This window comes from Ceratosolen solmsi, unplaced genomic scaffold (genome assembly GCF_000503995.2).
Source record: "Ceratosolen solmsi marchali unplaced genomic scaffold, CerSol_1.0 scaffold11, whole genome shotgun sequence".
NCBI classification, from domain to species: Eukaryota; Metazoa; Arthropoda; class Insecta; order Hymenoptera; family Agaonidae; genus Ceratosolen; species Ceratosolen solmsi.
The window spans coordinates 8,167,950-8,186,897 of NW_011948416.1; the positions used below are offsets into that span (position 1 = coordinate 8,167,950).

Below are 18,948 nucleotides of genomic sequence, written 5' to 3' on the forward strand. Positions count from 1 at the left end.
GGGGGTGGGGGTGGGGGGGGCCTTTTTCTCTTGGATTTCAGTTCCTTTCTGGGCATGGGCTTCGGCGGTAAGACCGGCATTCGATTATCCGAATTGTCCGCGTGGGCCTGATGCCACTGCTGATTGATCGCTATTCTATTCACGTGATTCCTCGTCGGCAGTGGTGGGGCTTCCTTCGCTGCGCCGTTGAACACCTTCTCCACGAGCTCGGCGTCGTCCTTTATGGGTCGGAAGTGGGTCTTCGAGTCCGCGGCTAGATCGGCTGAGTAAAAAATCCCTGGACGTGGCTCGTGGCCGTAGCTGAGGGGAGCATCTTGGAAACTAAGGGGTGGCTGAAGCGTTGGTGTTTCTTCGATTACGACGGTATTGGGCGCGACAACGGCTGTTATGAGCTCGACGTCGCCCCGGGACTCGACGAAAGTTCGCGCCTCGGAATTGGCGAGACGGCTGAGCAGGAAGTCCGGATTGCTGAGGCCGACGATACCGCTGTCCAGCAGAATGTCGCTATTGGCTTGGTTATCGTCGAGTGGACCATGTGGATGAGACGATTGCTCCGCGGCGGTCGAAAAGGTCGAGGTCATGGAAAAACGATCGGAGCTTGAGAAACGTTCGATGACGGTCGAGAGAGAGCTGCTGGTATCGTCGGAGGTGCTGCCGTGGTTACTCGAGCCATCCTGTGAGCGCGCATCCAGATAGGATTGGGCCTCCGGGGGCAGTTCCTGCAAAAGTTCCTGCGTTATGAGTGTGTGCTAGACGTAACGGTAAGTCTTGGGTAATTGGAATTATGGTCGTAAGAAGGAGACTAAGATATATTGGGAGTTCTAGGGGGTGGGGGGGTGTAAGAAACATGCTTACGTGAGTAAGAGGTTGGTTACGATGGTCTTGTTGTCTCTTGGTTTGCTTACGAAGAGACCATAAGGCATTGTTATGGTATAGCGTAGATTGGCTTATTACTTTTTCGTTAAACAATGATTCATTGAGGAGATCGTAATATATTGTAATTGGGTTTAAATGATCCGGAAAACTTGACTTTTAATCGTACGTTTTTCAAATAATAATGAAAAAGGAATAACTCTGCTTCGTTTGAAGCATATCTGCAGTATTAGAAATGTTAAATTCTTAGTGTCCGTTTAAATAACTATAAAATAAAAAATTATTCGTAACGAATAATAGCTACTTCTTATCAATATGTTTAATAGTTATTTATATGCCAGTATACGACTATATTGCATTAATTTAATTCCTATTAAAGTTGATTTCTTTTCTTTCGTTCCTAGATATTAAGGACTGATAATATAAATAATAAATTAATAACGACACGCTTTGAGTTTATTATTCATTTAGTTCAATGACTGCTTATAAAAACGAAACGATTGTACGATAAGGCATGATAAGGTTATTAATATTTTTAAAGATATACCTGCTTTGTCTTATTAATTACTGGAGATATGTGAGGTTTCAATGAGACTTTAGGGCTGCCAGTTTTCGACTCGGAATAACATTTCGCCGATGAAGACGAGCAACTGTCGTAATTACTTGACCTAATGCTACTCGCTGCACTGCGAAAACTTCCTTGTGACTGTGGTGAGCCACTTTGTGATGATCCCACCGATTTTGGACTATCCCATGCTTTTTTAATTCCTACAAGCAATTATATGCAATGAGTATAATTGTATCCAGCTAAACGTTATGGCATCTTTCGTGCAAACTACCTTAAGTTTCATTAAATTTGCAAAACGGCCATGAACGTTTGAAATTTATTCAATTTCGCTATTCTTTGACGTTTTAATTTTCATAAAAGAAAGAAAGAAAAATAATTAAGACAGTTACATAAATAATACCATGTGCTATTGCACTTATTAATTAAGAAAATTTTTTTTAAAAAGAATATCGATATTAGCTTTTTAAAATACAATTACTAATAATTGTGTATAATTTTACATTACAAATATAAAATAATATTAATAATTGTTAATCGATTAAATTATTTTGAGTTATAATTTTTACATTTCAATTAATCATTAGATATTGAATTACATACACCACGTACTTATTAACTACATAGTACATAAAAATTTAATGATAAAATCATAAAACCTATGTTAATTAAATGGCTGTCATTATATAATTAATATTGAGTAAGTTATGGTTTCAAAGCAGAACTAACGTCTTTATTTGCTTTTAATACTCGGATTACAATGGAGTCCTCGAAATAATTTTCATTTACGTTAGGAGTAGAAATATTTAAAAATTAGTAGTATAATCAATACATAATATATGACTGACAAATTATATTAAACGTAGTTTAAAAATAAAAATAAAAAATAAATAAGTTACAAATCAATGATTTATTTGTAATAAATAAATAAATATAAACTTTTTTTAATAATCAGTAAAATGTTTATAATAAAAACCACACGAATAATATATTTCTCTTACTTTAACATAATATGGTTAATTTAATGGTTAACGCGCACACTTCACAGTGTAATACATTTTATTTTGATTATTGTATCTATTGTAACATATCCTCCACATCATCATTTATAGAGTGGAAAAATGTGCAAGTTCAATTAATACGAAATATAAGACCGTAACACAAAGGCCTACATAAAGTGTTGTGTATTAAACGCCACAATTATTAATATAATTTTCAATTTGTACTAAAGCGTGTCGACAGGGCGTTTAGCTACCTTCAGTCGTTTTTGCCGTACTTTCTAAAACGAAAGGTTAATTAAGCTTTACCCACCAGCAGGAAAGCTCGGGTACGTATGAATATAAAATTAACGACTCGAGCGCTCAATTATGCCAAAATTATATATACGGAAATGCAGAAAAATAAATTGTTGATATAACCTGGACTGGCCTCGCCGTCAGCGGAGCCGCGATTACTCGTCGTCTGAGCGGACAATCTCGACTTCCTGGGTGGCACGGGTGGCGGTGCCGTTGGTAACTCCGGCGGACTCTTGGCGTATCCCTGTCCCTGCAACTGGCTCCCGGGTTTGCGTTCCGCGCTGACAACCTCGGGCCTGAGCGCACCCCGACAGCGCACCGACAGCTTTATCACGAGCTGCGACTCCTTTAGCCGTCGCACGCAGTCGAGGCGCGTCATCTGCGAGACCGGCACCCCGTCGACCGACAGCACCTGCATCATCACCGAGACTTACATAAACTTCGATCATTCCTGATTCGCGCATTTTATAATCGAAGGTGTGATGGATCGCGAATACGAAGGGACCAATGCTACTTGTAGCTTCAGGTATTTTCGAACAAATTTGCTAATATTAATTACAATTACAAGGACACTAGGGAGTATTCGATTGAATATTGAAAGGAAATGAAGATACCATTTGCGTGTATTTTGCAATCATTCCATAAGAAGCATCGATCTTAGTTGAAATATGACGGTTATGTACAGTTTACAGGTTTGGTAAAATAGTCGTTTCCTATCTGTTTCCAACACGCATACCAACAAAATTTTTATTCTTCTTAAAATATTAATAATTAATTACCTAATTTAGTTTAATATTAGCAAATATTTTTTCCATCGGATCTAAGCTCGTATCTACTCGAAACTGCGATTCGTTGAAGAAGAAGAAAAAAATATTGACAAATTCAAAAGTATGCTATAAAGTATTTAAAAACTCTACGATATTCCTAAGTATAATTATTTATGCTTATAAGTTTTCGCTCGTATGGCATAAAACGAAATGGCAAAAAAGAGTTGAAAATCTAATATTTGAAACCTTCTTTACCGTTATAATACAGTCGTTAATCACGAATTTGTAAATCGTTAGCTCCATTACTTACCTACAGAAGGGACATTACATTGAGAAATAATAATAATACACTCATCTATCCTGGCAATTTAAATATTTTCACTTTTAATATTTAGTATACTGAGACGATAAATTAAAAAACACAACAGAAATACAAAATAAAAAACAAAAAAGAAGAAAGAAACTCAGAGGAAAAACGTTGCAAGCACTTGCGCGTTTAGAATTTAGTAATTCAGCAACATTAACGAACTGCAAAGGTATCCTCAATACCCAATGGGTATGAACAATCGTAATTCATTAATTCAAAGTTTACTTTCTTTGAGCCTATTACTGTCGAGTTGATGCGTTAGTTGGATATTTTTTCATAAAGCCAATGTAGCTTGAAAAATGATATTCAAATCGCGGGGGATGAGTATGCCGAGAGCCAATGACGTAACGTAATCGGTGCGCCATCAACGACCGGAATCCTTAATCGCGTAGGAACGAAAATCGACTATTCGGGTAATAACAAGTGAGTATCGAGGGTGAAGTTAAGGCAGCACCTCGTCGCCCTCGCCGAGGTTGCCCCAGGAGCAAGAAGCTCTGCTCGCGGGACTCTGCTCAGCGCAGCTCTGGATGAAGAGACGGCGCACCCTCTCCGACGTCTTGTTCCCGCCGTCGAACTTGAGACCGAAGCCGAGTCTCTCGCCCGGCAGACGATACACCTCGACCTCCTCTTCAGGGTGGGCGGGATCGGATCCGCTATCCTCTCCCGCGGGCTTGCCATTGCCGATCGACAGGACGGTGACGAAGCTCTCGGCCACGGGAGCAACGTTCACCACCGTCACAAATTCCTCGGACCTCTCGCGAGTCCCCTCCTGCGCTTCCATCGCCGTGCCCTGCGCTGTGATGACGTCTCTGCCAGCCTCGGCGACTAATTCAGTCGAGCATCGCACCTCTCGCTACTCGCTGTCGGGATCTGCAACGACATAATAAATTCAATTGAAGATTTTGGATGAATGACCGGTGCCGAGGATGGTCAAAAAATACGCGCCAGGGAAGAAGAGGCTTGGCACCCCCCCCCCCACACACACACACAATTCGGCTGTCATCCAGATGGCCATGACACTCTCCAAACTCTGCTAAATTCGTCGGGGATATTTACTCGTTGCAGGCTTCTTTATAGCCTCGCTTCGTTCTATAACGAGCTTTGGAGTTTTCTTTTACACAAACATATGCTAAACCCTCTATATTTAACAAGGACCCTGGCCTTTATTTATAATGCCAGCCCATATCCCCTAATCCACCCGTCATCCTTATTAAACACTTGCTTTATGCATTTTAATGACAAAAAATTATTAATATACCTCGTCTTCACTACTGATTTCTAGACGTCTAATGCATTTATATTATCAATATGTTACGGACATTGCCTGGATTTATCTCTTTTATCACGCTTTTGCCAACCATTGCTATGCATAATCTCTCAGAGCCTCTCCGTATACTATATTTACGTATAATATAAAAATAATTAGTATTAATAAATTTTATAATACATTCGATGCTCTGTAGATTCACTACGAGCGACATCTTTTGGGCATTTTATATGTAGTTTTTTGATCTTGTCCAAGCAATAATTTTGTTCAAATCATCTTTAACAGTTAAATTACATTTACAAGTCGAAACTGTAAATGTGTTGATATTATTTTAAGAATGTGGTCGAGCAAGTTTCAATTTTACACGTATATTGCTATTGCAAAATGACTGGTTTTCAATTTTATTGAGTTGAAAAAAATACGATTCCGTATCATATATTAAAATTAAATTGATTTGTAAATACTAGCCTATGCGACGTAAAAACGAGTTATTTTTATCCGTAAAAAGTGCCTTATGAAAAGTAATTGGGATTTTAATTACTCGAGCTTTTATAATTTATGTGAGAAGCTGGTACATTACTTGACTAAAATTCTCTTTATATTTATCTTCGCTTGCTGTACACGTTATTTCAATACAAACGAGCGTTACTTATCGATCTTATACGGCTGCCATGAGATTACCGTATTATTAGTATTGTTGTTGTTGATGTTGTTGTTGTTGTTATTGTTGACAAATGTTTAAGTCAGACGTAAACTCCTTATTATCTCCCAAAATTATCTCCTCGAATTTGCTGTGCAAAATTTCATTGTTAATCATCATCGAGGAAAAAAAAAGGAGAACAAGATAATAAGAATCTTGAAACATTTAGCGAAAGCTATGAAGAACAAATCTCTAAAAATTCCATACGTAGTAAATTATTTGAAGAGCCACGCACCTGGAAGTATCAAAGTATTCGCTCTTCTTCGAGTGCATGTGCTGGAAGGTACGCGTAGGACAAATTAAACGATAACATAATCCTCTGGTGGTGAGTTTGAACACCGCATGATTAAGGTAATTGCGATGTATCGATCGGCATATTTTCCAAACTCTAGTTTGTATTTGGAAACCAATACAATCGACAGCCATACAGTCGGCCAGTATCGATAGTGAAAAAAAAAGAACATTAAAACTTCCCGAACAACCATATAAAGTAGCCGTTTAATTGCTTTGTCGAGTACAGGAAAATAAAGCGACGCAGAAGAGCGCGTGCTCCGTCTCCCTCTTCGTATCGACTAGTGTCGCCTACATTTTCATCCAGCGAATTTTTCTCAAGACGAGGATCCTCGCCGCCACGGCGCAAACACCCCCAGCCGCCTCGTTATTTTCTCCAACGACATGCTTTCCTCTCTCTTCTTCTTCTTCTTCTTCTTCTTCTTCTTCTTCTCCTTCTTCATTCAATTATAAACCTATCAATAAGTCCTGCAATTGCCATGATACGGAGACAGAGAGAGAGAGAGAGAGAGAGAGAGAGAATGAGAGAGAGAGAGAGAGAGAGAGCAAGATAGAGTATGGTAAGGTAGCTTAGTTGGACTAGGGGGTAATGGGATATCAGCGACAAGGACGACGTTGGGAGGGCAGGGGATGGGATTGAAGGGGGGAGAGAGTTCTCATTCATCCTGTCTGGCGTAACAGCGCTGGCCCGGAATGTTGCAGTGCGTGCGGCAACAGGTGCGCGTCTATGTAGCACAAGGGAGAGAGATAACGTGCGTCGGAGATGGCTCTCAGAAAAAAAAAAAAAAAAAAAACAAAAAAAAAACATAGAATGTCTTTTAGTGAAAGGCGAAAGGTAAAAATTAAAAGAAGACGATTCACAAACGTAAGTGTAGGCGCAAATGCTGGGAGCCGAGGAGAGGAGGAGATAACGCGAGAGGTGAGCGTTAAGGTTTGGCGGTGTGCGTTATGCGTTATTACTCGGATTGATGCAGTGTTTTGAAAATCGGATTTTGGTAAGAATATATTTCGCGTGCCGTGCTATGCGGAATTTTCTCTTTTCAAAGTGCACTTGGCGGAGCGAATTTATGGCCCGTGAATAGTCGGCGAAAAAGTAACCCAAGAACTTTCATAATAGAATTCAATACGGAATAACATAATAACATTGCACGACTCCCGTGTTCAATAATTAAATTCCCGGGGATGTTGCAAGCTTATGAATATCTCGTTTGAGTGCGTAATACTTTATTAGGTCGCGGACAAATATTACGAATCTTAGCATAGCGAATAGTAATTGATAAAGGGCACTTGGACGGCTTTCATCTCAAATTGCTTTTCCCCTGGGAACTTGATAAGCTAGCTTTCAGAAAATGTTGCTCGAGTCATTTAACGTATCGTCGACTAAAATCTATCGACTTTGACTTTGCAGTTATCGCAACTGGCGTCGCGGGCCTTGTCGTGCAAATGGTCTCGTGGAAAATGCGCGGATAACGGCACGATATTGCGATGCGCGTCTGCCACGGAGAATCCGGAAGCTCGTTTATCGAGTGTGTGCGAAGCCGAGGCGCGCGAGGCATCGGGAAAAGAAAGTCGCCGCGCACGGGGAACTACGAGATGGATTTTAATTGGACGAGCTCGTTTCTCAAGGCCCCGCGCATCTACTCGTACGCACTAAACAAGTCTTCGCAACAATGAAGCTGCTGCCTCCTTTCGTCCCCCCCCCCCCTCACCGCCATACCAAGCTCAGGAAAGCGTTTAGAAATGAAGATTGGGCGGAAGCGACGCGAGAGGGAGCGGAAAGCTGCAGTCGGGCAGATCGCAAAGGGCCTTGAAACTGTGTCAGCGGAGCTCGGCAGCGATCGGGGGAGAAGTATTAGTGGAGAACCGATTCGCTTCGATGGGAATGGCAGCAGGTTAACGCGTCAGCGATTAAAGCACCGAAATTTTCACCCGGCAACGGTTACGAGGAAAGCTGCTTGCGCGTGATATACGACCCTATTATTATTTGGCTTTATACGGTAGGGAATTTATCGAACGGTTTTTGCTCGAGAGTACTTAGTAGGCGTGATTATGTAACCGAACGCCTATATATCTCTCGCACGTTGTGCTACTTCGACTTTTAGCGAACGCGCACGAGATATCGAACCGCTGGTATTGATTGTAATACGTAAACATTGGGACATTTCATCGTCCATTTGATTGCTGTTGGATTGTGAGATAGTGGGAGTGCCAGCGACATTGTAACGTTTCGAAGTTTCCAAGGTACAGGCTCGCCCGATCCCCTGGAATCCGCGGCACAAAGTAAACATCCGGAGCTTTCACTAAGCTATCGAGTCCATTGGCACGCTCTCTTGGCTGGCGAATCTCTCACACCCCCGGCATTCTGATGATTGTAATGATTAGCTGGTGAGCTTTCGTGGTGGGACAATCGCGGATGTCGTATGGCCATTTACATAAATCGCGCTTTTCGAACTAACATTATCCTACCGAACGTCATGCCAATTAAAATGAGACTGCGTGTATCCTAATAAATTAAACTGATGTGGAATGCCTGATTATGTCAACGGTAATCTAGCCCTCGCGTCACTAAAAGACACAAGCAGACGTCTCCGCGACACACATTATAAGATTCCTTTCTAGAGAGCCGCGTCAGGAGCGTGCAAGTGGGTCGCGTTTCTCGGTCCCGAATTCTAGTGCTACCTCCGTGGCTCCGTAAATAAGGTTCCGATTGCAATCGCTAGTCCACTTTGCGCCGCTATTGCGGGGACAAACGGTCTGTAGCACACAACCGCCCCCGTAATAAGAGGAATGCCCGACAATTGCCAAGTACGCCATGTTTGCGGCCTACTTTATCCATCGCGAGCTCCACGGATAGTCCCCCGCCCTTCCTGCGCCATCAACTTACTTCGATCAATTTTCTTGATATTTACGGTGGACTAGATCGTTCGAGGCGATGGTGTGGGGTGGCGAGGTGAAGCCGAGAGTCGAGCTCGGAAGCAATGAACGGGGGTTATTTCTTCGATTATCCGCCAATCCTTTTTATAGAAATGCACAAAAGACCAAAGGAGATATTCCGTATGTGTATATCGGCTTGCGAAATTACGCTAATACCGGTAATCAGAAGAACTCGAATGATTGACGCTCGATATTTTACGGACCCTGATTATAGACTAATGAAAAAAAAAAAAAAAAAAAAAAACAAAAACAAAAACAAAAACAAAAACATACAGATACACACATTTTATAAGCCTGTATCAATTATAAAAAAAAAGGTCAATATTTTTCAATGAGTGCTTAATGATAAAAATGGAAACCATACAATTATTAATAATAATTGGTCGTGTGCTTTGAATTCGGCAGAATTCAACTCGAGGAAATGCAACTTAAACTAAAATTTATCTAACTTTTCTAACGATGTACTTTAAGAAAAAATAAGAGATAAAATGAAAATAAAAAACAATTATAAAAGAATCGAACAATCGTTATTCGATTGTCACGTATCGTTCGTGGTGTTTGAAAATCTCTTGTCCGACGTTTCATATACTTATTAGCTAAATTCTTAAAAAGTAATGTAGAAGTAATATTATGCAAATGGAATGGCAATAATTAATCATTTACCCTACTTAATATACGATCAAAATCCTCTTTCCAACGTAATAACAATTTCACGTAAACGAGTTTGTTCATATTTGTAATTTTATTACTAGCGATAACTATCCATGATTAAATTCTTCGTAAAGAAACAAAAAGAATAAATAAATAAAGCAAAAGAGAAAGCCGAAGGAACGAGAAACGAAAATTTCAAATAAGATCGAAAGCATTGGGAAGTTGCTAAGATGAAAATAACCCGTTACCTTGCGCGGCAATTTGATTTCTCATAAAAGATAGATTGCATTTATCGAGTCACTCGGCCGCTGCTCGCAATACAGGTAATACGGGGAAATAATCGCGGAAAAGCGAACGCGTGCGGCGAAAAAGGCAATATCGGAGATGAGCGATGAGATGACCGGGACAGTAAGGCGTTCCCTCGGCACGATCGGGGCTGGGTTTGGGGGGGGGGGTGCACGGCTGAAGTAGGAATCTCGATCGACTATGAAAGCATGTCAGCGGAGCTCGATTGGCGAAGGCGATAAGTGTGTGTGTGGCATTTACGTGTGACACCGGTCCCGAGCCGATTTCCTCCGCTGTGAAACGAGGAAGGGAGTCACGCCCCCGCATTATTATAAGAGCCAGACAGAATCGCACTCGCGACTTCATGGCGTTTGACGCTACATCGATTTTCATTTATCTCGCAGTATGTTAATCATGGCTAAGCTGCAGGATGAAGCGTATCCTACTTGAGCTTCTTCAAATAAATCGTTACCCTAATGAGCGAATTCATTATAATTTAAGTTGCTTGGGTGGCAGGCGTGCGAGGCCAAAGGAATAATAAAATATGCGAGCCGAGCCAAGTGTGCGCATACCTTCGTATGCGGTTGAAATTATGTAGAAAATCTGTGGGATATGTTTATTTGCATATAAAATTTATATCTCGAATGACAACAGACTTAATTTTCTTTCGGTATACTTAAGACTTAATAAATCATGGCGCGCAAGCGGACGATATATTCGCGCGCGCGCGCACTTTGCATTGATATATTAATTGAATGAAAAAAATTTTTATAATTTTAACTATGGCGTTTATTTAAATTTTCTTTGCTCCTGCGATGTAACATGCAATCGTTCTTCCACTTTCGGATGTACAGGTCTTATCTATTTTCATATTGAAGTGTTAATGAATAAATATTAACTATGATAATTTAACGAATTATAAGTAACGGATACGAAGAAAAGTGTCTTGTAAAAAGCGACTACGTCAGCCATTTATTTATGTTTTTTTTTTTCGCAATGATTTAAGCGATAAAATTCTAGTAATTAGTATGTATGGCAGACAGCAAATATCGAAGATAATTAATTGATGTTTGCTTGTTTGTTTGTTTGTTTGTTTGTTTGTTTGGTTTTTTTGTTTTTGTTTTAATAATGTATCTGTCTTTCTAAGCCTTCAAGGCCAAATCTTACATTCTAATTACATCACTTTTTAAGATCTTTAAATGTATATTTCGCATTTCCTTCCACGGTACTAAGCATTTTGTTGTTGTTGTTGTTGTTGTTGTTGTTGTTGTTGTTGTTGTTGCTTTAACGTAACGGCATTAAAATTAAAAGATGTTGTTTTTTCAACTTCGATTATTAACATTTACATGTAATCATAAATATTAGTAGTATGTGTGTGTTATTTTCTTTTTTTATGTTCTGATCGTATTATTTCCTTACCCTATAATATTAAATAATGTTCTTTCCAGGTATTCATTACTGTAAAGCCTATTTCTTTTCATTTAATTATAAAGAAATTATTCAGATATTTTATACAATTATTATTTAGCAGTATTAGCACGGATACCTTAATTATAAAATGACTGCATAAAACTGATATAAATTACTTGGATTTCTTAGGACAATCGTAAATTCAAAAGCAAACTTTTGCAATCTATGCACTCGATAAGAACGTTTGAAATACCTTGTTCCATTATTATTCAGTCAATATTACAATAGATAATTACATCATTTATGATGGATTTTGAAAAAATTTACCCGAGATTTTGCACAACAATAATTTAGACAAATGATTTTTACTGACGGTCCATTGCACATTGCAAGCTCGAATATCATAAGACTGACCGTCAAGTATGACATATATAATCTTATGAATGACGCGAATTTTATAAATCTTACTAAGAATAATCTATTTATTTATTTATGTATTTTTTTTTTTAATAAACCGTTTAAAATATATTTTTTAAATTATCGTGTAATTATTTCGCTTTCATTTTGACTTTGAATGGGTTTAACAGACATTACGCCTTAATGTACGAAAAATTCCACATCTATCTACGTAGAAACTTTATATATTTACGACGCTTATTCGATATACGACATTCATCAGATAAAATTAAATACTCAATTAAGTTGATAGATGCTTTATACCAAACAGTGTTTTTAATTTTAACAATATTAGATAGACCACTCACTCGATGAAGCTACTCGAGCTTTCTTCTTGACGATAACGCGTAGCCGACAAAATGTTATTTCTCAATACAAATTGGCAGTATAAATTGCCGAAAAGCAGCAGACAATTTTCAACTTGTTATTATTAATCCGTGGAGGAAAATTTTTTTGTCGATATAGCCCAGCATTAATAGCATTAAATAAATGTCCAACTTCATAAACGATTCATTAAGAGAATTGTAAATTACACGACAATCGTTAATGCCACATATGTACACACGGCATATACATTGAATTTACAGTTACAACATTACGGTATTTCATTATTGCTCTAAGAAAGCATTTAAAAATCCATAGAAAAATAAAGGCAAACTGTCGTAGCGCTCGAAAAGTTCGACTGCACTGCGAGATCTCGAGTGCTTATAGCCTCCAAAAGGTCACGGCATGACCCATTAAACGACAGTACCTAGGAATCCAAGAAGATCGAAATGGTCGGGAGCACCGCATCCCATACCGCGCGCTTTTCAAACTCCATAGAAAGTCACGACCCAACTCGTTCCACTCTATCTATCCATCGGCCCCCGCAAAAAGCAAAAAAACCACCAGCAGCGCTCTACGATCCACGAATTAATTAACGGACGTAAGTCGAAAGATACCACGGGGCTCGTCACCTATTCGAGGAAGATGAAGGGAAAAACAATTCGATGCTCCGTCGTCTATATCATCGGCGTGACGTATCCTGACACAGTTTCCAGTGCTCGTACAGTCACTCGCCGTCCTTTCCTCCCAGCAGTCTCCCGACCCCTACCCCTCCCCCGGCCATCGCTCAATCGCGAGCGCCCGCGTGCACACAAACGCACAAGCGCACTCTCACTACACGTATATGTATAAGCCTGGGATCTCTTTAAAATTCTAAGTATGGACTAAACACATTTTTACGACGTATAATATCGTCACGTAGAGAATGTAGAGTGAGTGACGATTTCATGCTACTCAAAAATATATATGAGGATAATTTGAATAAAGAATGAAAGCGTGCATAGGTGTAAGTAAGAAAGATTAGTTCGAAGAATGGCTTTCATTGCAAAAATGGAAGATTCAGCTTCGATTCGCGGCCGACTAAAGCTTGGCTTCTTTTTATCCGGCTCTTTCCTTTTGTCCGTAACACTTTTATAAAAGTGGCTTTTACAAGCACAAAGTATTCAAAGAAATCGTTGCTCTACAACTCGTTATTCTCATACAAACATGACGTATATAGTGAACAAAAATGTGCGAAAGTTTTTTCTACTATTCAAACTTATTTGTACTACATAATAAATATTAGTTATTTACAACAGCCATAATTTTTATTACACTAAGGATCCATCATTAGTAAAATTCTCGACAATGTATGTAAATATGTTAAGTTTTAAACATACGTATTAATATTATGAATATCCATCAACTTAATGTCGCTATAATATTATACGTGATCCCAATTACAATAATTAGGATTACTTAGCGAACATATTCGTTAATATGTACATTGTATTGAAAGAAAACATTACTTCATTGTAATTTAAGTGCATTACATTTTTAATACATCGAGTACTAATTTGCGGCTGTAGTCAATTTTATTTTATTAACATCGTTACACTTGATGCAGAAATAAAATATGAATTATTGACCTACTAACTTCATTCTTCGAGAAAAGATTTGAGAAAAAAGTGTAATAATTATATATATATATATATATATATATACATATATATACTCGGTATAGGGTTTTTATCTTAAAAAAATTTCATATCAAGATTTTTAGTATAAAAAGTAAGTACAACATAAGGTTAACGGTTAAGTTGAACGATGTTCCGTAATTTTTTAGACTTTTATCCCAATGAAAGTCTATGCTAAATTTATCATGATAATTTTTACAACAAACAATCATTTTTACATACACCAACAGCTTTTTCTACTTAAGAATACTTTAAATTACAGTAAATTTATAGCTGTAATTTTATATCGATAAACATTATTCACGCGAAATATGAACAAACTCCGCGATATTATTTTATAAATAGTTGCATCCTACTTATCTCAAAAAGCTATTATCGAAATTAATATATCTTATTTCTTAATAAAACCAATAAAGATTTCTTTTCATCCTAACCTTGTAACGTGAAATGATATATAAAATAATTATGCAATTTATTACGTCTTTTATTGATTAGTATAATATTTATAATTTTTTGTTTAAAGCCGTAAGACTATGAATTCAAAATTCTCTTCTACATATCATTTTAAACTATGAAACTAAACAATTAATGTATTATCAATATAATATCCACTTTACATACATTATTACATTATATTTTATACGTTTAGAATTTTGTTGAAAATCTCATAAACTATTTCATCGTGTAATCTCATCGAAATCTTCTCGCTTTCGTTTAAAAGTTGAGGAAGAAAAAATACACAAACTATATCATTATAGATTAAATTTCTTTTAATTCAAACAATATCTGCAACAATATATTTGCAACAATCAACGAGCTATAAGGGCTTCGCACTTAACTATTCAGTACTCAAAGTATACGCATTTGCCATCGTGTACTCCATCGTGTACTCCATCCAGTACTCCAAACTCCGCCATTATCTCTCGCAATCTTGTAAGACTTTTAGTTTGATACTAACTAAAATAAACAGCATCAACGCGTATAAGCTTCGCTTGACGCTATCGTCCATTCGTCTCATTTTCTCAGCCGTATAACTGCGTTTCTTCACTTGTTGCTGCGCGCCTGTCTTCCCCTCCCGGGCCCCTCTATCTCTTACCAAGAAGCGCTCGGTACATCCTCTACCTTTCTCTTTTCCTCTCTCACACCCGCACTATATTTATCTCTGTTGAGCCATGCACAATATTCCAGGGTGTAAATGCAACTCCATATTGCGAACCGAAGAGATGAATAAATACCGTCTCTTGTATGCTCCTTACCCTCCTTTTTCAATCCTTCCTCTCCCTCGCCCCTACACATGCATAGATTGAGAAGGAGAGAGAACGTTTGAGAAACATAATATATCTATTTATCTATCTATTTATCACTTTTTCTCACTACTAGACTATATTATCGTTTTCTGGTTAAAACAAATTTTTGTCAAAAACTTCTGAATATAATAAAAAATATATATAAATGTTTAAACGTTATCAATATATAAAAAAAACTATGCCAACATCAAATCTAATTAAAAATTTTCATGTAAAATACAAAAACAATAAGCTTAAGAAAAGAAATGTAACTCATTTGAAATACTATAACTTTATAAGACGCGAATCACGTATCATAAATATCAATTTTCTCAATAAAAAAAAAAAAAAACAAAAAAAAAACAAAAACAAAAACAACACTTCCCTAGGAAAAGAATTTTTCAAAACTAACGTTTAATACAGGTTACTCTTACTTTTTATCAATCGGAAAACCTAAAAATAGATCAAACAAGATTTCTGATATTTGAGATACTACATATATTTATTTTTACATAGAATCAAATTAAATCAAAATTAATTACTTAAAGTATAAATATAAACGCGCGCGCGCGCGCGCTTCAAAAGTATTATAAAATCAGATTCGATCAAATGATCATCGAATTAAATAGTTGCTTATTTTCACTAAATTACTATTTATTTATCATATGATTTTCATTGATTTGCAAGTTTTTCTTAATTAAAATCGGAAAATATAGATAAATTTATAATATAAACTATTACTTCATACTACTATTGCAGGAACTTATTTTGAAAAATTCTGAGAGTCAGCAGCAATTTATTATATCCGTAGGTGCTCGTTACATAATAATTAAATGTAAATAAAATAAAATAATTAGAAGATGTCATGCCATAAAATACGCTTAAAAAATATCCACATAATTAGAAAAGTAATATTAAGTCAACGCTCCTCGAATTATTTTGAGTAATGAATTGTCATGTACTTTGTGTAACCTATTTATTAATGCATTTTAATGAAATAACTGATACGATGACATTCTATAGTATTATGACATTATAAAACAATAATCAATTATTTACTTTGAATACACAGCTGCGTTTTAAGATTATTTAAAATTCAGCGTAGGTAAGTTCATTAGAATTAAAATAAATTTCAATTGTCTGTTATTCTTTGGCTAGTTTGATAATTAGATTGTAATTATTAGCTAACGTATTATTAATAATAAGTATAATGTATTTTTTGTAATAGTTTAAATTTAAATTTTCCAACATTATATTGTATTTTGTATTATTAACCATTTTCTTTATTCTCCACTGCTATTCGGAATTCAATCATTAATTATAAGCCAATTTAAATAGAGATTTGAACATTGAACAAAATATATATTCTTAATGAGTATTTAATTATATTCTTCTATAATAAATTCAACTTATATTTTTATAAAGAAACTGCATGCTATGTGAATAGAAATAAGCATAAAATATGTTTAATTTTTCAAATTCATGTTTATATTCAGCACTGCTTAATAAAAGAAGATTATAATTTTATCGAAGTTTTAATGGTCAATGCCATAAATGATTGATTTATGAAAATTTAATATTTTTTAAATCTGAAAAGACAAATGAAAATGCTTCCATAATATTAAATAGAAAAAGAAAAAAAACCTATTAAAAGATTACTAAATACCACGAGGTGTTTATTTTATCTATATAAGATAGACCAAAGCCTTAATTACTCTTTTTCTCTCGTTCAAAGATTAACGTTTGCCCCCATCAAATGTATACGTCAAAACTTATAATTAAGTCACTAAAATTACTACTATTAAAGCTGCACAGACTTTTAATTTGACATCATTTGAATTTACGATTTCATAAACTACTTTTTCTATAATTCAATCTTCGTGATTAAAAAAACATTCTCATATGCACATTATTTAATTAATTTCATAAATTTATAAATAGTATTTTAATTACTTAAAGTAATAAGAAATTAATGTAATAAGAAAAATAATTTAAGTTTATTTCTTCCACATCACATACAATTTATAAAATCATTCAATATAAATGAAGGTTTGCCGTAAGTCATAAATTATATAAATATATAAAAGCAAATCGAATGAAATAATAATAATAATAATAATAATATTAATAATAATAATAATGTTTATATATAAAATTTCATTATACGTGCTTATCTCGGAAGGAAAAATAATAAAGAGCTTTCACTTTTAAAGAAAACGGAACACCTCGAATTTCACCATTGACACATTTTCGATTATTATAAAGAACAAACGTGTAAATCTTATTCTCGCAGAGCCAATTTAATTTATTCCAACAATTTTGTTGGTTATTTATAAAATCTCTTTCCGATAACTGTCACAGATAATAAAACTCTTAACGTAACATGACAGTAAAATAAATAAATTCCAAACACTGCAATTATATATGCAGTGATATATTACCTACAAAAATTTACATTAATCTTTGATGGATCTTTGGCGCTTGATAGCAAAACAATTTGCTTCCGCGCAATCAACTATGTATTTATTACACATAACTAAATAAATTATTTTAGCTAGTATTAATTGATATAAATATGTAAATAATATTTTCCAATGTTCTGGCACAACTGTCTTCTAATAGTCATCTTAACAAAAACATAAACCGTTATTGCTAATAGAGACAATCGTATGCACTAATAGTTAATAGGCAAAGCTGCCCGAGGACAATATTTTTTTATACGTTTATAAAATAAAATTACTTATGAAAAGAATATTCCCATCCCCACAATTACAACATTATGTTCAAACGTCCATTGGACCATTATGCGGTGGAAATCTATATAAATCAAATATTATTCTCGCCTTCACAATGCCATAGTTGAATAGTAATTTGCACGAGAGCACGTGTAATCACGAATAGACAAACGAATTCACTCGCAATTCACGCACACACACGCACACACACATGCGCGCGCACGCACACAAATAAACGCGATTGCGCATTAATTTCAAAGTATTTAAGATTTAAGTATCGAAGAAAGTGTGAAATAACATTTCTCTGCTCGAGCATTCGATACAATACACTCTAATCCTTCCTTTCAACATTCTCCTCCGCACCTCCAAGCCACAAGTTTTCATCACATACGCGTTAACAACCATCTTTATCCCTACGTTAAAAGCGACGATGTAACATTTAACAAATCGATGGCGGCATTGAGCTTAAGCGCAACCGAGTGAGCGCGCGATGCCGGCTCGGGCGCCATAATAATACGCAAGTATTATCATCGACAAAGGAAAAGGAAAAGTCCGCCGATACCGAGTATCACGAATATTCAAATGCTCCTGCTCTTTAATCGTGAGAACGCGGCTAATTTTACGCTCCATCGGTGAATAATTAGGCGGTCGGTCGCCTCGGCCGGGCCTCCCTCCCATCAGCGTGCCCGGACTTTCACGCGTGCGCAGCCATTCCTCCGCCACCCCCTCGTCCGCCACCTCGTGCTATCCCGCCCCCTTTGCCAGCACCGCGGTACCACGAGTACGTGGATCGAGATATCGACAGCCCAGTTGCCGAGAGACTTTTCCCTCGCGACCCTCGGCTCCATGAAAGCGCGACGGTCGGGCGGCTGACGGGGAGCAAGGGGTGGGGGTTCCACGCCTTCATCTCGGCTTCTTCTTCGCGTCATCTCGCTAGCGAGGCCGAGGCCGAGGCGAGTACCGTAAGCACCGATCGTTAAAATGAATGAAACAGACGCGCAGAGTGTCGGAGTGTTACGGCCGCCACCCCCCCCCCCCCCCACCCTTCCCCCTTCTCCACGCCATT

The 18,948-nt window shown here is 36.9% G+C and overlaps 2 protein-coding genes across 2 annotated transcripts in view; both read right to left on the minus strand.

Annotated features, from left to right (window-relative positions):
* bbg (PDZ domain-containing protein big bang) overlaps positions 1-4,648 on the minus strand; it is a 188,965-nt gene extending 184,317 nt beyond the window's left edge. Inside the window, 4 exon segments of the mRNA XM_011496106.1 lie at positions 22-719; positions 1,421-1,641; positions 2,857-3,145; positions 4,322-4,648. Of these exon segments, the coding sequence (XP_011494408.1) occupies positions 22-719; positions 1,421-1,641; positions 2,857-3,145; positions 4,322-4,648 (1,535 nt within the window).
* Positions 4,649-4,697: 49 nt separating this feature from the next.
* InR-2 (insulin-like receptor-like) overlaps positions 4,698-18,948 on the minus strand; it is a 192,928-nt gene continuing 178,677 nt past the window's right edge. The window contains exon 16 of the mRNA XM_011496108.1: positions 4,698-4,737. Coding sequence (XP_011494410.1) covers positions 4,698-4,737 — 40 coding nt within the window. The remainder of the gene's footprint in view (positions 4,738-18,948) is intronic.